The following is a 20,642-nucleotide window of genomic DNA, read 5'->3' as shown; positions in this document are numbered from 1 at the left end:
CAGGCATGGGGGAAAGGGGAGGGAAGGAAAAAGAGATGTATTACTTAAGCAGAACTAAAATTCTGCTGAGAAAAAGTGCTGTTCAATCCACGTCAGAGTGTCAACGGAATATCTGAAACTGGGTTTGTCATATTTCCCTCTCCTTCTCATGCATAAAAAAGGCAGGGGAGGTGGTTGGGGTTTTTAAAGGGGGAGGAGGGGAAAGCCACTGAAGTCCCTTGATCTCATGAAGCCCTGAACTCTCATATTCCATTTATAGCCTGAGCTGGAATGACATCCCCCTTGATTAGCAAACTGTCCAATCCAGCTGCATGTGTCAGGACTGAACGAGGCACTAAGCGAAATATATATATGCCCTTATAGAGTCCAAGACATTGGGTCCACCTCCAAGGCACAGGCTGTAGATCATTCTGACCATTGCTCCTCTCCCAGGAATCACTTTTAAGGGTTTTCTAAAGTTTTTTGGGGGGCAACTTTACTTTCAAATTTAAACTAAACAAAATGGCACCAAAGAAGGACGTAAAGAAACCTGCAGCAGCTGCAGCACCAGCGCCCGCGCCAGCACCCGCACCAGCGCCTGCACCAGCGCCTGCACCAGCTAAACCCAAAGAACCAGCAATTGATCTCAAGAGCATCAAGGTAAATGGATGAACGTGTGCTGATCACTGACCCAAAGTGCTCTCAAACGGGGAAGTTAGCAGAGTCCCTGCTGAAACCTGCGGTGAAACGTTGTGTGTGTTTGGTTCCAGTTTGGGGACTGCAGTGAAATGAATGAGTAACCTCAATCAAAGGATTTCTTGATCTGGCTGAGCTTTTGATTGTTTAAGTAGCTGGAGGTGTGTAAGGCATGGCGCATGATTTAACACAAGAGTAAAGCCTGGTGATTTCCAAAATATTTGAGGGTGGCCCTCAGAACTTGTGACCAAATCAGATCAGTCTAACCCATTTGGTAAAGCTGAATTTAAAAGTTCTGCCAAAAAAACTAAAGCAGATGCATGAGGACTGGAAAGGGTTACTGAAACTTGAAATGCAATGCTCTCCTGTAGTGCTGTATTAAAATCATACATTGTTTTGCAGTTTCCTCTCTAATTCCTTTCCAAATTTTATGCAAACATGTGATGACCTCTTGGTCATGTGCTTTGAAAGCAGTATCACTTACCTTTAAAAGCAGAAACCCAAAAATACCCCAGAGGAATATGAAGAGGGATTTGGCAGTTTCATCTTTTCCCCCCCCACTACCATTTTCATCATACAACAAACACTGATTCAGAACATGAGCTGGAGCCACATATGGAACTATTTCAGGTGATTTCCTCTCCCCTTATGTATTTGCTCATAACTTGCAAGTTGCTGCAAAGAGGAAAAGTCTTTTGGAGGTTTCCCTCTGCTGGCACTTTCATTTGAACTCATCTTGCCAATCAGCATCATTAATTGTTGCCTCGACACTCGGAAGAGAACTCCTCCACGCCACCAAATTCTTTACTTAGGAAAGAGCAGTGGGAGGTGAAGTAGATAAAGCGACGAAGAGGCAAACCTAGTCCTGTGGCTCTGACTATAAATAGTTATTCTCCACCTACCTGACAAGCTGATTGGTCCCAGTACCAGTTTACAAAATTCTACATAAGGAATCATGCCTATTATGGAGAAAAGAAGGAGTACAGAGACTCCTAACAGGACCTACTCATTTTAATCTCAGGATGAATTCTGGTAAAGTTACCTTAATAAATACACTGTTATTCATATAGTCCCAGGATTATGACCCGTTTAGTTAAATTTCTTGAAGTTTTCTTTAGTTTTCCCAGCCGGTTCCAATAAGCCAGTATTTTGCTGAACCAGTATGTAGTTTCCAGTAAGACCGAATCTGAACTCACTGGCAAAGCAAAACCAGAAGAAATACATTTTGAAATATTTAGAATAATCATAATAAAGGCTATGCAGACAGTCAACTGCTTTTGAGAATACTGTCTGAAAATTAGATTAGACCTCACATTTCACTCATCTCCAGAGATGAGGGGATGCAAACTAGATTTTCTACTAAATAATTTAATATGATTTGATGGCTCTCTTTGTCCAGTTCATTAGGAGAAAATAGAATTTTCAACTCCAGTGATCCTAGCTAATCTATCTTTACATAAATAGACTTAATAGTGTATCACCAGTTAAAAAATGGCAGGCTGTAGTCTGAGGCATCTCTGCAGTTCAGTACGAGCCAGACAGTTCTCTGTTACAGCAGGAGATATATACTGGTAACAAAGAGAGAAGAATCTGGGTTTTGTCATATTCAGACTGATAAAAGAAGATAGTCTGCTTAAATTCTCTCTTTCTCTCAAAAGATAATATCAGACACAATATTTTCTCTTCAAAGGGGGGGGAACTAGCAGGAACAAACTACTCTTTTAGCACTAGTGACAGCACGTAAGCGTCACTATTCCTACTTGCAAATGAGTAAAGATAAGAGCAGCGTGAATGAGGATACAGAACCACAGGGCAATACGGGTACCCAGCCACGCAACACAACTCTACAGCCGTGACCATAATGTGATGCAGAAACCCATGCTGCATGCGAGGGTGACAAATATCCCCTCCATGCCCTGACCTTCCCCTCTCACCCAAGCCCCCACAGTGGTCATAGCCTGCCCAGGCACACTGTGGTGTCTTGAACATGGAGCTCTTTGAGAAGAAATCAGGAACGATCATGACATGGTTGATCCTGCCTCGGAGCAGAGGGTATGGACTGGATGACCTCCCAAGGTCCCAACCAGTCCTGGGTTACCAAACTTCACCCTTTGAGAGCTCAGGCAATGAAGGGAAATAATGCCTTCTTATAAACGACTTGCCTGGGAGATGTATGCAGCAGAGTCAGGAATCCAACTCACATTTTCTGAATTTTAGTCTAGTCTCTTCACTAGCATTAACCAATCCTTCCAGTTAACCAGTGAAGCATCAGCACAGGAAAAGACATGGTATCATTTCCAATGAAACTCTGGAGGTGGAGAGTACTTAAAAAGCTAGGCTTTCCACCTGGACTCTCAGTAAATGATCCTGCCACGGTGCTCTTTGCACAGACTATCAGGAGTGGAGTCAAAGCCTGCAGCATGCTGAACAGCATCAAGTAGCCTCCCCTCCGCTCCTCAGAGGAATTAGTGGCCATGCCGAAGCTCGCCACTAAAGAGGGGTTACTGGGAACGCCAGATTGTGCTGCTCACAGCAATCTGGGGAGCCACACAACAGGAGCTCATATTAAAAGGCTTTCCCAGCTTTCATAAAAGGACATCTACGCTCCTCCTAACTGTTATGACCAGAGCTGGTAAGCACAGAATTATCTCATAAGGGTTTATTTACTCCAAGTAAGCCAATATTGGCAGTGTGCTTTGTTTTAAATTGTCATCAGGGATTACAAGATTCTCCAAAACAAAAACTTAAGAAAATGGTTTTCATATATAGTTTCCTTTTGGGTTACTCTTAGATGCCCTGCACATCTTCAGGGAATCTGGTTTTCAAAGCCTTTTGGGGTGCACACTTTGAAAGTCAGGCCTATTTTTAAGAGGTCTCAGTTTGGGTGCTTTTAAATGCAGGCACCCCCAAAATCGCCAGTCACCTTCAGAAGCGGTAACAGGCCTTTCACCCCATTTGCTAATAGAGACTGTTCCTTCTTCACCTTAGACTGACCCATTTAAAACGAATAGTTGGCGGTTTGCTAGTGCTAGTAGCAGCCAGTAGGGGATTTGCTATTTTTGAGCACCACCTATTGGCTACAAAACTGATTAACAGGAAAAGTGAGCCCTGCTAGAGGCGAGACTCTACACTCTGCCCTTTCTCAGCTCACCTTTGGCTATAGTACAACAGCCCCGCAAACAGTCAAGGCATAGACTGGGAGAAGGAGAGTGGTTTTCTTTTGACAGGGAAGTATAGAGGCCCTTTTTTTCCCCTCTACTCAGAAAACGTAAAACTCAGAAATCTGCTTTGCACAGGTCTTTTGAGGCTGAATTTTTAGTTTCAGTTTTCTTTATTACTAGTATGCCCTGGATTTGAATGTTAGGTATAGAGGTTAATAATTTAAATCGGACATGTCTGAGAGTTACCACATGGACTACAACAGGAACGGACCACATTTGAGAGGAAAGACCATCTGGGTTAATTTCTTAAGAGCCCCCAGGAGTTTTGTACTTAAGATGGTAGCCGAGGACAGTCCCCAAAAGGCAGCTCATCCGTTCGGTCAACTTCCTTCTCACGCACACGCTGCAGAGAGAAGAAACTTCCAGCCGATGGCCAGCACTGTTACAGGTCTCTAGCTGCAGTAATTGGGATGGGACAACTAAGGCAGTGGGGAATGCATAAACTTCATATTGTCCATGCTTCCTTGTGTTTAACTCAAACTGTATCGCCGATGTGAAGAGCATACTGTTTTTTGGTTAGAAATCTAAGGGCACTTCCCAGCACATACAACCAGTCATGGGACCAAACCCAATCTAGTCCCACTGACTGCAAAGCTTTGGGACCTGGGTGCTGGAGATGCTAAAACCATAGCACCCCGATCTGATATCACACCAGACCCTTTGCTCAAAAGATACACCTGCGTGACTCTAGCAATGCAAAGCAATCAGGCTCTCACAGCTATCCATGCTGTAAGTGATGCTCACTGCATAGAGTGCTTCCCATACCAGCATTTTCAGGACTGAAATCCCAGGACTGGAGCCCAGTTATGCAATGCTCAATTGCAGATAATAAATTACCTGCATCTTCAGGGAAAATAAAATAAAATAAAAATCATAACTATCTATCAAAGACTTACTAAGCCCTTGCTTAACTGTGTGATGCATGACAAAGCCTGCTGCATGGAAACCAACACGTGTGATCATTTTCTTTTTAAATGCAGAGCTCTTAAGACAGTATAAAACTGTTTCTCCAAGTGTCCTTAATTCTTATTGCGCTCACCACTCAAGTAGGTCATCTCTGAACAGAAATTGCATTGGATATAACCAGAGAGAGGTAAACTCGCTAAATGCACTGACAGAAAGCTTCTGGCTGGAGGGCAAGTGGGACTGCAAATGTCAGCTGAAGCGCTGTGAGAGAGATCATGCTGCAGACAAACTACTTTTGATGTGGTAGAAGGAGAACAGGAATGCTAACAGTAGCTTCAATCATATCTCTATGGGCTTTCTTAGAAACTGATAAGGTTTTGGCTGAAACGTTTGCCCCAGGCCTTCAGATTGTGCCTGATCCAAACCCAGTGAGGACTCCAGAATGATTCCCTAGGACGTATATACCCGTTGGGCAAGGTCACTAGTCCCAAGTGCCCCTCAAGCTCAAAGGGGGCAAATGCAAATATGACTTAGTCTTCAGAAATGTAAAAGCACCTGACACCATCCAGATGAGCTTCCTGCTCCAACTTTGACCCCTGAGACACCGCAGCACTCAGGATCCACCCGGAGCAGAACAGCCCTCGGCAAATCCCTTGCCCCCGCCAGCCATGCCGCCTTCACCGGGGCCAGCTTGCAATTGCGGGCAGATACCAAGTCACCGCGTAGCCGAGGCGCAGCACAAAGGCGTCCCAGGGCAGGTAATGCGGACATCACACTCAGCTACGCACCGAGACATCTCTTTGGGAAAACCAGAAGGAAAAAGAACAAATGAAAAAACCAAAATGCATAGAAAACCCCCACTTTTTGTCAGAAACGTCTTTTTTTACAGAAAAATTTTCAGAACAGCTTTACCTCCTTCTTTCCTAATGTGTTACTAAGCAAGGAGTCCTTCTGAAGTAGAAATTATTCACATATCAGCAGATATTTTTTCTAACATTTGCTAGCCTAAAAATTGATGTATACTAAGATCCATCCTTAGTAATTCACGGCTTTGGCAGCATTTAAAAGAAGGTACCTATAGCCTTTGGAGGGTCTGAGCAGTGAAAAATTTTGGTAGAAATAATAGAAGCTAAAGCAAATTACACCAAGAGTAACATTTCAAAAGCTCACTTAAACTAATTTCTAGTGTTAGCAGCAGTAGCAGGGGGGAGCCTTCCTCCCCTCAAAAAATCGAAACAAGTCTGAAATATTTCTAAAATACTCTTTTAAACCTCTAGGAACACAGAGGGATAGCAACAAGATATTTGAATTCATCTTATGTAAGGTATAAAGAAGGTGACCAATTTAGCCTGTGACAAGTAAAGAAAGAAGTTGCCTGTAAGGAGATATGAGACGACCATAGCTGGAAATTTGCTCCTGCTTCCTTGAGGCTTTCTTACATCTTACACGTATTGCCAAAAAGCACTTTCCATTGGCTGCCTTATTGCATAGCACTTAAAGGTCAAGCTGCAATAGTTTAAATAACGTTAATACTCTAACATGGCCACTGGGAGGCATGTTAAAACAACAGATCCCTTTGAGATTGAGTAAAACTCCAAAGCCGCACATTTCCTCCACACATCCTCTTGATTACACACATGCATGCAAAGCCAAATGCAATTAGAAAAAGGGACATTTTTACAAGTGAGCCCAACCGAATGCCACTTCTCCCTATGAAGCCAATGAAGTCTGTGCAAAATGGTACGATCAGCGGCGCAGCCAGAGTATGTTTCACTCCCAGACATTTTAGAAGGGCACATTCATTAATCGAGTTGGCGAGGCTCATCCAAAAGTTTTTGTGCAACTGTACGGTAATTGCAAAGTTACAAACTTAAAGTAAACAAACTGTAAAGTTACATAGAGCAGTTGGGGAAAAAAAATACGAATTCATCCATGGTTTAGTTCATTAAATTAAGAGGTTTTAAACTATTCTTCCAACCCTGATGGTATCTCACACAATTCTTTCTCATATTAGTGGTGCTTGTTCTTATTCTTTCTACTGCATTCCCAGGCAGTTTCATTCCAAAAATGGAGCTCTGTTTCTTGAGAGCTCATCTACTCCTAATATTTCTTTGCCCCATAAAAGACATAAGATTAAATCCACGAGTTTGACTCTTCCCTAAATGAGAAATAGCCCCTCCGTGATCCATGGCCTTGATCACAGAGCTATCAAACGAGGGTGAGGGACCGCAGAACGACAGCCCGCTTTTCAGAGGTGTTTGAGAGCTGTGTAATCCTGTACTTGATGATGCCTACTAGAAAATATGTGCAGCTATATTAATCAAGGATCAGACATTAATGGCAAGCAGATATCGTATGAACTGCTGTAGGCACAACCAAGCTGATCGCTACCAAGAGGAAAAAAAAAAAAAAGTCATCCTGTATAGGAGATTGATTATTTAAGAGTCCCAAGGGTTTCTCTAATTTTCTCCCCTCTGATTTTCTCTGAGACATCCAGTATGTTCTCAGTCTCTTTTATGGAGAAAGTACTTTGAAATATCCGGAGGTTCTGTAATCAAATCCTAACAGAGATGATTCTCCCCTCTATAATTCACCCAAAAGGGAACAAGCAGGTAGAGCAACTTTAGCTACCAGCAGCCTCTTTTCCCAGGGCTTTTCACCCTGCCCAGACCTTTACACAGTTACCGTGAGCGCAGAGCGACAGTCGCTCAGCAAGGCTCTACTTCAGCCCCAGCGCCCACCAACCTCAACAGGCGCGCAGCACGGCGCAGCAAAGGTCTCGATCCAGCCACCCAGGAGCTGGTGATCTGGTGGAAAGTTAGGAACTTGGATAAAGGTTTGGAAATAAACATTCCTGTGGATTGGATCTTATGCTCACCTGCTGATTAAAAGGTGCGTTCAACCCCCCCATACACATATCCTATACAGCTGGGATCTGGTCAAAATGCCTCTAGCAATGAGTGAGATATAAGGTGGTTGCAAATAATACAGGGAAAACCCTTAACCTTTTAAAACCTTTTCTTTGGTGTAAAGATCCTTCTGGATAATAATTAGTGCATTAATCAGCACTGAGTTAAATTAGAGAAATCCAGGTCCTTCTGGTCTTTCTATGTATTGCAGTTCCTTCAACCTTTTATTCTTTCTGCTTGTTTTTTGTTGTTTTTGTTTTTTCCTTTTTTTTTTTTTAACTCAAATTCCTGAAGTTTTAAGTTTTCATTCTTCTGTAATGCCCCCAGAAGCATCGCTTTCTGACAACAGAGAGAACATTGTCGGGATCAGAATAAAGGTCAGATCCACTGTAAAATGTTCCTGCCTAATTAGGCTCTTAATTTTTGAAAGGAGCACTCAAAATATTTTGTATCCTGAGGCCATCTGTAGGTGCCCTTACGCAAAGAGAATAGCATTTTAAGCCTGTAACAGACTCTGCTGATTTAGAGCAAAGTGATTCTTAATGCGTGAGTACGCAGCGTGTCCATGCTAGAATATTCCTCCACAGCAAAATTCTGCCCAGGGCACTTTTATTCAAGAGTCAGCAATAAAATGAAGGGCTGCTGTAGTTCACCAGTATTTTCTTACGTAAAATCTGGGCTAAAGTCCCACACTATCAGGAGTTCAATCGGCTTAGACGGAGACCTCTCTCAGCTTCTATGTACTTGATAGTCCATCCAAGCCAGCTGGCTAATCTAGAAATCAGTTTTCTATGTCCAAAACAAATCTGTCCCCAAACATTTCCTAATAAGCATCTGAAATCTTTTGGGATGGATTTTGTTTTAACCAACCATAATGCTGATCTGAAAGTGAGAAAAAGTGTTCTAGAGAATCAATCCAACATTTCCTTGAGAAAAAAAGAAAAAAAAAAAAAGAAAAGCTTTTCTTTTTAAATCTCATTTTCAGGGAAACATCTTCCAGTTGCCAGCAGCAGAGCGAGAGGCCGAGAGCAAAAGGGAAATTCCACAAAAGGCAACGTACTGCACAGACCCAGGCAACATTTCAGCTCTGCCAAAGCCTTTAGGGAGCTCCTCTGTTGATGCACTGGGACAGACAGTCATGTTCTACACTAGCTCTCTCACTGCCCGAGCTTCGATCTCAGCTAGTGTTAACCAGGGGCTCTGCACTGTTTAACCTACAGTGGCTAATGCAGACAAAAGCATCAGCCCCCTTTTCTATGCAACCCAACTTGGACATAGCTACACTCTTTCCTGAATATGTCCCTGTTCCCAACTGCCAACAAATTACAGATAACAGAACAACCAGAAGTGAAGGCTGTGTAGGATTTTCACGCTTAGTATGTTTTCCAGATATTCCTCCAAAGCACAAAGAATCTGTTTTAACAAAATATTTTTCAGCCAAAATGACTTGCTTAGAGATTTCTCTTTAATTGTATCTTTAGTTTTTAGAAGGGGAGGGAGCAGGTTAAAAACACTAGCCTAACTAAATATTTTGACCTATTTTGATTGTTCAGTTTAAAAAAAAAAAAAATAAGGTCTGTTTGGTTTTGATTCTTTCTTTCAGAGCCCTCAATATACTGAGAATAGTCAGATGTTCAGAAAGGTTATACTTATCTTCAGGGTACCTAACTGTGCTACAGCAGAAATAATTCTTATTAATCACATTTTATCACTGAAGAATCAGGAAAGGAGCGTGTGCAACAAAGGAAATCAATAGAAATTAGAGAGAGCCTGGATTTGAATTTGCGACAGAGTCTGTATCTGTCCCTCCATCATGCCCACCCCGGCTGCACAACCCTCTTGACCTAGGTGAGGTGACAGGGAGAGGGAAAAGTTTGCAGGAAAGTTTTCACATCCTTTCGCAACATCTCATAGAGTGAATTTGGAGATGTGGTCTGGGGTCGGAGGATGCTCAGCATCGGGACTAGGCCTTAGCTACTGAACAAACTGCAGCTTCTCCCTCCTGCGACGTATCTGGAAACTCCTCACTTGGAAGCCCACCACAACGCCTCTGCTCTGCAACCTGAAAAGCAAGCCCCCTCCTTCCCCACTGCTACAAGGTGTTCATCCACTTTACAAAGCTTTTGGGGTCCCTGCCTCTATCATCGTTTTTCCTTCATGCCTACATCAGAAAAACATCTTCAATTCTGCGATGCAACTCCTCCCCCTCTCACCACACCAGTGAGCTCCGAAGCACTGCTGCCCTGTTTAATGCCAGCCCTATAAGGAAGGGGTCCCACGGAGTGCAGGCTACTGCCAAAATAGATTTCCTACTGCCCTGCCGGGTACATCTCCACATCGGTTGCAAGTCTAGAAATGCAGCTGGTTCCAAAACACATAGATAACTTCTCCCGAAAAAATGTTAAAAATCTGGAAAACGTGACCAGTGCAGAAGAGCTCCCCAGTCGGACACCACCCATGTCAGCACGCGAATCTTCTGCTCAGCACCAACACCTAGGCTGCACCAGGGCAGACAAGCCGCAGCATCACTGAGCTAACGTTGAGCAATATGTTATCCAACTAAGGGGCTGAGCAAAGCCCAGCAGAGGCACAATTTTGTGGGCTTTGAAACAAGCCCGGAGCTTGCCATCCAGCTGCACCTAACAACACGCAACCAGCCAGCCATTGGAAAGCCAGCCAGCTGGGCAAACGCATGGGACTTCTTGTCCCCAGCACTCCTCATTCGCTGACTTTATAGCTTATAGGAGAAAGAGGAGCCCTCCCTATAAGGAAGTCTTGGTAGGTCTAGATAAGGAATATCCCCTCTTGATGGTACAGACCCAGAAATTGCTGACATGACTCAAACTTACCGCTGCTTGACACTCCCTGCCTCTCTCGGGCCTCCTAAAAATAGTCATCGTAGAATGTCCATCAAGACATGGAGCCTTCTGTCACTTTGCCCTAAGAAAGCTAAAGAACTCGCCAAGGGGAGTGGCGGTTTCCTTCTGACACCTAATCTAGGCAATGTCGTCAGCACCTCCACATAAATAAGAAGAAGAAAGGCCAGGAAAGCAGGACCACTCTCAGAGACCTCAGCTAATCCCTCCTGCCCGTCTGCTGCTCTACTTTTCCAACTCTCAATCATGGTGGGTCCATCGGAAAGCTAATGTTTAGCAGTGAGCCAGCATGTTTTACCTGAGTAAATCCAGCTTCTTGCTTGAGTTAGTTCTAGGGGGAGAGATAGGCCAGAAGAAAACAGTTTGGTTTGAGGAAGGAAAGCCAAACAAACGTAATGGACTGTGTTGGGCTGTCCAGTTCGCCTGAAGTTCTGCGCTAGGCAGTGGTAGAACTGTGGTTCCTGTAGCTTCAGGCAAGATACTTACAATTTGCTAGAGCTATCTGCTAAGCATTTTTTATCTGATGAGACCTGCTAAAGTTGCAAGGGAAAATAGCAATATTTTTGTATAATAAAATATCATAATTTAGTAGTTTATGAAACAAGGTACTGTCAAAAACTAATTTGAAACAGACTTTAATGGATGGGTTTATTTTCTATGCTAATGTAAAAAGCTGCTTGCTAAGCAATATTACTTCAAAGGATCTTAATAAAATGGGTCTATATTAAAGCAGTAAATGACCTGATTGTACATTAACAGTTTCTTTGTTAGTTAAGAGACTTAAGATTTGTGTTGCTTAAAGCACAAAACTAGCTTTCCCTGGGATGCAGATTTCATCAACATCTTTAAAAACAGATCTGGTGATACATTTTTACAAGGCAGGTTGTTAGTTTAGGTTGCCATGGCCTAATTGCATCAGGCAAGACAGAGATGCCAGAGCGCTCGGCTACCGTGTGCTATTTGCTTTCTCTCAGTGCATTTTCAGCAGTACTAGTTCTCTTTTTTTCTCTTTTTTCTTCCCAACTGCAGTCCTTCACTCCTGACCAAATTAATGGTAAGTGAAATAAAAATTAAACTTTAATGGTGGGAAAAACGTAACATCTACTGAATGCTAAATATTCACTAGTCTTAACAGCTCTGTCGGTATCTGAATTACTTCTGCACATCTGAGAGGCCACATTTCTACTGCTTTGGAAGATGACTTACAGATTGAGCTGGATGCTTTAAAAACAAACAGGTTTTCCCCTAGCCCCCCCTTCTTAAGCTATTTTTTGTGATTGATTTCCTTCCAACAGATCGAGTTCTCCAAGGAGCAACAGGATGGTAAGTTACAAGACGGCCAATGTGTTTTACATGTACATGGGTTCAAATAGGAGCTACGAGCTGGAGGTTTAACCTTTACAAAGAGAGGACCTAGGACTTTAGCTGCCTTCCAAGGTGCTGTGCTGACTTGCACTGAATGAGAATCTGACCTTAGATTCCCATGTAATTTATCTGAGTGTTTATGTGCTGCCTGAGCTGATAAGTTCATGCAATGGTATGAAGAGGGAACAGGTCGGTATTACCAGCTCTACCAGCTGAATATTTTTCAGCTGTGTTCATGTAACGACTGTTCTAAAGGATGATGAAAATGGGTCTTGTTCTTTAAAATCGCAAGGGAGATAAGCAGAGGAAGGACAACAGAAGGAGGGAGGTAGCAGAAAATTTAACCTAACTGTAGTGACATTGCAATTTTACACGAACAGAAGGTTTAAGAGGTTTCACCGAAGATCTGCTTGTTAATTTTGCCAGAAGGTGTTGTGGAAAGGGGAGAAGAGAGGCTGTTTTACTGTAAATATGTTTATGAAACATGGAAATAGATGGCAGATAAATGACTCACGTAAATTGTTGCATATAACGTATCAGTCTGGATATGCTGTGATTCTAAAGCACCATGCTGTATTTCCTGCTTTGCAGCAAGTCACCAGCAAGTTCCAGATTTTTTTTTCACCCCTCAATCTGCTAGACAGGCCTGATTAAAAGTTTGGACATTAAAAAAAAAAAAAAAAAATCACTACTGAAGCCTTAGAAATCTATGCCCAAGTGTTTTAATATCTTCATAGATGCATTTGGGTTATAGTAAGTAACACAGGTATTTAAAAAACAAAAACAAAACTCAAATATAGTAGACTCCCCAACCATGAACGAAGTATTTAGAAGGAAAAATACAAGGATTTCCTTAAAAAATTCAGCGGCAGAAAAATAGTTAGAAGTATATCTTAACAGAGAGCCCTGAACTTCCTGAACACGATCCTGCTCTAGGTTACACCATCATAACCATCAAAAGCAACAGGGAGGGGTACAGTGCTGTAAATGTGCTTCTTCCTCCAGTCCAAACACTCCTGATCACAAAGGAAATTATTTGGACTCATCCTCACTTTGTAATTCTAAAACTTTACAAAAGAGTTGGGAGGGATTATGGAAAAATGCCATCAATTCAAAGCTACTGGCATATATAACAAAGCAACAGATTTTTTTCAGCTTCCTTCCATATTTCAGGTCATCCAGCTGCTGTAATGCTGTGATGACCCAACCAAGTAGGGGAGCAATTAAAAGCCATTTGAGAAAAGGAGGATTTCCCTGAAACATTGATGCTCCACCCTCTATAGCTATTTCCGTCCACAGACGCAGACACACCAACAGCTGGGCATAACCCTGTTCAGAGACAGATTTTAGACATGCTTATTTCAGCAGAGGTATAAACTGAAAATCAGCAAAGATGTATTGCAGTGAAATGCATACCTGAGAGACAAAGATAAAATCGGGCCCTTTTCTCTGAACCAGGGAGCTCTGTTCATAACCCAACGAACATAAAACTTCGTGGGATTTACAAAATAGAGAAACTCTCCTGATGGTTTTGCTAATAACAAACTGGCATTGTTTTACACTTAGCTGTAGCTAAACGTCGTTCACAAACCAGACGAAAGATTGGATCACGTGGCATAAATCAGCACAGCTCCATCGACCTCAGCTGCTAGGGCAGGAGCCAATATGAAGCTGATAGATTGTAAGGGGAAGCTCCACGCAGGTCCAAAAGGCCTCGATTTTACAGTCGGCAATAAAAGCTGTAAGGGGAGAGTGTTAGCAGTAAAGGGTTATAGGTCTCGCACATCAGACAGTAAGGGGATTAGTTTCAGACGTATTAGATTACAGCCTAGCAGGCCTACATCCTGTATCAGCAGTTTTACTGGGTGCCAGCAACTCCTCCAGTGAGGCGGTACATGGATAGCTAAAGCAAGAACCTAAATACCTCCATTTCTTATGTCTCCAGCATAAGATGAATAAAGACATAATTAGAGATGTAGCCTATTACTCTTAAACTGGCCCCAAGGCAAAAAGAACATTCCACCTACACATGCTGCAAAATGCAAAGCCTCGCTTGGTCACAGCGCCCTTTAGATCACCTAAGCAGATAGAGAGAAAGATATTTCACTTGGTTTTCTTGGAGTTAAAACACAGCATGGTCAGACGTTGCAGTGCAGAAGAGATCAATAGCATAGACCAAGCTGCCCTCGACCTATAAAAGTCAAAGAAAGCCTTTTAGTTAAACTCTTTGACTTTTTACATATTTCTTTACTTACTGCAACAAATACTTCTAAAAGATTGAAAAAATATAGTAAGATGATTAACATGGAGCTTTGCAGCTGAAGATGAAGACTGGCAAAGTGATGAAGGTGATTACCTGCACTGATTTTTGTAGAAGTATCAGTACCTCAAGTCCTTGCTCTGCACCAAAGGGGAAAATAAATGAATGATAATCACTTGGGGGCACTGGAAGAAGTAGAGTCTCAAAATTTATTTAATGGGAATACACTGGAATAAGGCACCACAAAAGTGTTGCCACTGGAAAAGCTGGATCTTCAGGAATCTTTAAGAAGCAGAGACAGATCACAAAGGGCAGACAAGAGAAAATAAACACGAGTAAAAATGTCATTAGAAGGCAACTTTAAGGAACAGTAAATGCAGGAGCATTTGAAATCCACCTTTAAGTTTCTGATTAATACCGTGTAGCTGAGACACTGGGACTGCAGACAGGACCCAAAGCGGGCAGATGCTTTGCACTGCTAGATACTTTTACGGAAGGGTCTCAGTCCCATGGTGAAATAAAATGGAGTAGATTATTCAAGAACATTTTCACCTTCTGCTGCTATGCCATGTAAAGAAACCTGTTCTTAAATGGCAGCATTTGCAGCAAGCTTATCTTCCTCGGTGCTTGAAATAACTACGGGATCAATTACAAAGCTATTGATAGCTATCAGAGTCAGGAAAGATAGGAAAGGTAGATATAAAAGTTTAAAAATAGTGAAACCAAAATGTCAGAGGGGAGGTGTTTTTCTTGGAATCATGGGCCAAAGATTCTGCTGGCTAACTCCCCCAGAGCTGGTGGAAGGATGCCAGCAGACAACAGGCTCGCATCTTTGTCAATACAACTCGTCAATGCAGAGCTGCCTGGCTTGATTTAACTCGTGCTCTTTCCTTGCAGACTTCAAGGAGGCCTTCCTCCTCTTTGACAGGACTGGCGATGCCAAGATCACCCTGAGCCAGGTTGGCGATATCATCCGCGCGCTGGGGCAGAACCCTACAAACGCTGAGATCAACAAGATCCTGGGCAACCCCAGCAAAGAGGGTAACTACCCTACAGCTTCTCCCGTGGCCACAGTAGGAGGGAGAGGAACTCTCACTCTTAGGGGAGCACGACAATCTCCCCAGCAGGCATACAGGGAAAATAGAGATCATTTTGGCGTCAGCTTGGTGTAGGTATAACACACGCTCACACAGCTCATGGATCCATCTGTGCCTCAGCCGCCGCTGAGGAGCTGTAGGTCCACTTCTAACAGCTGATGCTCTCCCCTCTTGAGGCCTTTCCTGTGCACAAGCCTAGACACGCTCCGAGACTGGAAACCCACCAGTGTATTTCCACTGCCTGCGGTGGTCTGCTTAAAACAGCTACAAACCCAGACGTGCTGAGGCATATGTTAGCCCTTTATTAGCTGTCATTTTCTGTTTCCCTTCCTCCCCTCCCAGAGGGAAAAGAAATGGTAGATACCATGGTAGCCTCCTTTTAACAAGGACCTATCTGCAGCTGATCCTGATTTCAACCATGCAGGACCATACTAAGACGGGCTAAGTTACATCCAAACCCTCCCGTGGGGCAGAGGGTCTTCTGAGGGACCATTCAGAGAACCTAAGTCAAGCATTTGCACTAGTGGGAAGCGCTAAGTAAAGGACTAACAGAGGTGAGACCATCCCAGCCCTTTAAGTGACTACAGCAACACCCGACAGTGATTTTTGTACAGCTAGTAGTAAAACCACTTCTATAATAATTATATATATTCAAAAATCTCTCCTATGTTTTCATCTGTCACATTTTATATCTGCCCAGCTAAAGGTTGCTCTTTGCAAAGATCTAAGGGAAAAAAAGTGATCCCTTTATTTGGCGGCCTGGCTCCAATGAAAGCTAATTGGGGAAAGCCTCCCTGGGGATTAGCACCTCTGGGTCGTGAAGACAAAGGTGTTAAACACACTAAGCTTGTGAGCCCTTGGACTTGCACACTGATCAGGGGTAATAGTGAATTTGAACACATGTGCTGAGTGGACACTCCTATTTTTAGCAAGTCTATTTTTAAGCTAATAATCTCTGCTACCAGGTTCAAGAAAGCCTGCAAAATAGGAAAACTAATTTGTAAAAGAAAACAAAACTTGAGACCAAGCTGTCGCGGCTGGAGGAAGAGAGTAAGTTCAAAGCAACAGAACCTCTCTTTGCAGAATACTGCCCTCGATATTAGTTAAACACCACTCATGCTATCGAGGTTCGGTTTACTCCAGCTCATAATATGGCCTTATAGCATACAGTGAACTGGTTTCAGCTTTTCTTTTCTTATTAATTGAGACAGAGGGAAAAGTGCTCTGCCCTGCTCTTTATAAGGAAAGATCAAAGATCACAAAGAAGGTTACAGTGATTTTTAGCCATCTTTTCTCCATCCCCAAACTAACAGCCACTTTGAAACCTTAAGAGGTTAGTAACATGATGTAGGCAACTCCTGGGGCTTGCCTAAGTCTAAACACCCCTCTCTGGTCACCTTTTCTCACTGTTTGAGGTTCCAGATTTCTATTGTGTTGTATGCTGCAGCTCCACTCCCAGAACATTATCCTTTCAGAGATGAACTCATATAGCAAGTTTCATTTCTGAAAGAAAAATACAACATGCACACAAACAGAAATATCTAAGACTGTGTGAAAAGAGGGCTGGAGCAATGGTGTGAAAAATCAGATGGATGTGAAAATGTAACCTCCCATGATAAGAAAAATAGAATCCAGATTCCGCAGTGAACTGCCAAATCCTGGGGCAGAAGCTAGAATAAATGCTAGAAAAAGGTGAGCAAATGAGGTGGGAGACTCTCCCACGTTTCAGGGTGAATAACCCAACAGGAGAGCACAAGTAGAAGGGTCTCGTAGGGTAATAACTGGTATTTTCTTTCCAGAGCTGAATGCCAAGAAAATTACTTTTGAAGAGTTCCTGCCCATGCTGCAAGCAGCTGCTAACAACAAAGACCAGGGTACCTATGAAGACTTCGTTGAAGGCCTGCGTGTTTTTGACAAGGAGGGCAATGGCACAGTCATGGGGGCTGAACTCCGCCACGTCCTGGCTACTCTGGGTAAGGGATTATCATCTCTGGGAGTATTTAAAAAAAATTACTGCTGTCTGAAGACATGAGAGAGGGAGAGGATGTTCTAACTCATCCAGGGAAGTAGGAGGCTAAAAAGCCCGACAAGACTCTGGATTTCCAAACTGGGAATCCAAAGGGAAAGTGAACAAAAAACACAGTAGGAAGCCCAAAAGAAAAGGTTTGTTTTACTGTTTCTCAGCTCAGGCTAGGTATTAAGAATGCCTGTAACTTGAGGAATAAAGAGAAAAGGCTGCAAGTAACACAAAGCATATGGACAACAATAGAGGATTTGCCCCACAGTTTCTTTACTTTGTAGCGTAACAAAAATCTGTGTTTATGTGCATGTGCAGAACATCTGAGAAAAGTTAAAATTAAAAAAGCTCAGGTCAGTTATAGGTCTTTTTTGTTACTAACCCAGGAAGACGGGGGGGGGGGGGGGGGCGCTTTTGGAAAATCTCTAGGGTTCAGCCTCAGTTGAGTGTCTGTATAATAATTAACTGGGCTCCCCCCATTCTCCAGGTGAGAAGATGACGGAAGAGGAAGTAGACGAACTGATGAAAGGTCAGGAAGACTCCAACGGCTGCATCAACTACGAGGGTAGGTACAAAGGTTCAACACCCTCTTATCCTACACTTCATCGCGCTCTCACTGAGTTCCTTTGCAGTTGGCTTTTAATGGTGAGGCTTCTCAGGCAAATCAGATAACGCTGCATCTGAGTTAGGCTAAAGAAGTATAATATGCATGAAAGTGACTGTTGCTATTTGCAACACACTTAGCCTGCGGTTATACCGCTAAAAGGGCTAGATTTACCCACAACAGCGAAGGCTACTTTTGTCAACCCTAAATCTCTAGACTCTGAGTTTTTGTGGAAAAACTGCAATGGTTGGAAGAAAGCTAAGCCACAGCTAACGCTTAGGAAAAGTGCTTTATTTGTCATATATTTACTCTTATCACACCCAGGCAAGGAGAAAATTTGGTGTGTACAATATTAAACACTTAGAACTGTATATTAGATCAAACCTGATCAGGAATTTGTCTTTATAATGACTTCAGCTCACGAGCAGCTCTTATTTTTAAAAGGTATTTCCCAAACCAATGTATGCCGCTGCTTCTAACTATCATATCTGTATTCTTCCACAGCATTTGTAAAGCACATCTTGTCCGTCTAAGTGGACCTCCTCAGATACCAAGGGGTATGTCCTTCTCTTTTGCATGTTTAATCTTGTCCCTCTAGCTACGCTTAACAGTTTCTACTTGCTCATGGCCAGACATAGGTTATCAAATCAACATGGTATCATCTCCTCAATAATACAAATAAAACCAAAATAGACTGTTGGACAAGAGCAAAGAAAACAGGAATCCAGACTCCTGGATCCTGTTCGTAGCTCTAGAACTGGTGGAAACTGAGGCAGTGCTTAGTGGATTCATCTAAGATAACACATCCAGACCACGACAAATGCTCAGTTCATCTGTGGACATAAAAATGCTGAAACTTAAATGTTATCCTAGATTTCTGTTGTAAGGCAAAATTAGAGTTTAAGCTATGCAAATTGACAGCTTAAGACATTTATCCTATAAGCACTTTGATTTCTTTTTTCAAACAAATGATCTTGAAGCAATGCCTTCTGATTTGTAGATCACAGAAAAGCAGAGAGTAGCTTGAACACCTTCGTGAACTATGAGAAGAGTTCCTAAAACAAAATCAAGTAATCATCCGAAAATAAAAGTATTCTAACAGTCACGATCAGTGGCCAAAACAGGACTTCAGAAATACCTGCATATCTAGAAATACTGTGCAAGTAGAACAAAAAAAGCCTTGATATGCTGCTATTTTGTCCACAGGAAGAAAAAAAAAAAAAAAAAAAAAGCAGCAGCTGTCTTTGAAATATAAACATAAGATATTGTGGGTCTAAGGGCCCATTTAAACTATCTTATAATAACCTGGGAAGGACATTTCCAACCTTTGCATGCAACAAATGCTTTAAAAGGAAGCAGTGAGAAATCAAGGGCTCGATTTGTCATTTTGCAAGCATTTCTCCAGGTAAAGTGACTTCAAATCTAATTCTCCCATTCCTTCTCAGAACAAGCTGAATTTGGAAAAACCAGACAGCACCAGAGATTTGTCTCAGTGAAATTCTTGCTCTGTCAGTCACTGTCAACACAGATACCACACAGGACTGGACAATGTGCCTCCAAACCCACTACTTTTTACCAGTGCATCCATACGTATCACCCTCTGGGTCACTACACTTTCATTTCAAAAACCACTAAGGCAAGCTAGATGGAACAAAGTGCTACCATCCGCCATCCATCCTTCCCAAGCATCTTTTTCCATGTTGTTTGCCAATGAAACTATGTAATCCCTTGGAAAAATAAAGTGTCAATAAATCCCTGTGGTCACTTTGGGGCTATAAAGTCTTTCTTTCTCTACAGCTATTCAAACCGTATCCAAAGCAGCGCCCAATACTTAATTTATTTTCTCTGTATATTGTATTTCACAAAATAAAGTTTTATGAAAATAAAATATATAAACATCTTCTTCAGGAAGTCACCCTACTCAATCTGCATGAAAAGCAATTTCTTTGTGGATAGGGAGAAGGGTTAATTAGGGAGCTACTCCCTAAATCAGCACTTGATTGCTCTTGGGAGAAAGACAACAGGTAGCTGGTGTCAATGGCTCCAAGAGCAGCATCTCCCGTGTGCTCGCCTGCCCGCTACACCCGCGGCACGCCAGGCCTGGCCCAAAACCAGCCAGGGTGGCCCTGCTCCGGGGAGCCCCGCGGAGCAGCTCTTCCCAGCAAAGTCTCCTCCTCAGCGCTGCAACGGCAAGAACGGGTCTGCAGCACAACGAGGACGGGGTCCTAGCTACCGGATCACTTATAGTTCCGCGGACAAATAGAACAAGAGATCATAAATATCGACCAGCTCTGTACCAGGGGAACCGGCCCCAGGACAGTCGCTCCGGGGGCTGCAGCAAGAGGAGCCCGAGCTCCTCTTTGGTGACAACCATGAGAGGGACTACATCGCAAAGCTGTTTTGTCACCTGCGCATCCTCGCCCTTAAACGTTAACTCCTTTTTCTTTTCCTTAAGCACTCATGAAGCCACCTTAATCTCCCCTCCAAGTGTCAGCTTGTCCTATTAAAATCCAGCTTTGCCATATTAAGTTACTATGCATGAAATGACCATAATTCAAGCGACAACAGGTGCAGCAGGGAGCGGAGGGGGAGCCGGCGTGAGAATAACCCGCAGCGTGCTGGCAACTGCCGACACAGCAGCTGCCTCCTTCCCGAGGCTTCGCAAAAAAATCTCCCGCTTAACCCCTCAACATGCTGGCAGACAGGGCCAAG

The 20,642-nt window shown here is 42.9% G+C and overlaps 1 protein-coding gene across 1 annotated transcript; it reads left to right on the top strand.

Annotated features, from left to right (window-relative positions):
- The first annotated feature begins 393 nt into the window (after nucleotides 1-393).
- Nucleotides 394-19,747, top strand: MYL1 (myosin light chain 1). Its single transcript, XM_026122241.2, has 7 exons — nucleotides 394-639; nucleotides 11,883-11,910; nucleotides 15,110-15,253; nucleotides 17,109-17,282; nucleotides 17,814-17,891; nucleotides 18,435-18,487; nucleotides 19,376-19,747. The coding sequence occupies exons 1-6, from the start codon at nucleotides 502-504 to the stop codon at nucleotides 18,461-18,463; spliced, it is 591 nt and encodes a 196-aa protein (XP_025978026.1). The 5' UTR covers nucleotides 394-501; the 3' UTR covers nucleotides 18,464-18,487; nucleotides 19,376-19,747.
- Nucleotides 19,748-20,642: the final 895 nt, after the last annotated feature.

Source organism: Dromaius novaehollandiae, chromosome 7 (genome assembly GCF_036370855.1).
Source record: "Dromaius novaehollandiae isolate bDroNov1 chromosome 7, bDroNov1.hap1, whole genome shotgun sequence".
Lineage (NCBI taxonomy): Eukaryota > Metazoa > Chordata > Aves > Casuariiformes > Dromaiidae > Dromaius > Dromaius novaehollandiae.
Note: the sequence above shows the minus strand (reverse complement) of the source record. Positions and strands in the feature narration are given on the sequence as shown.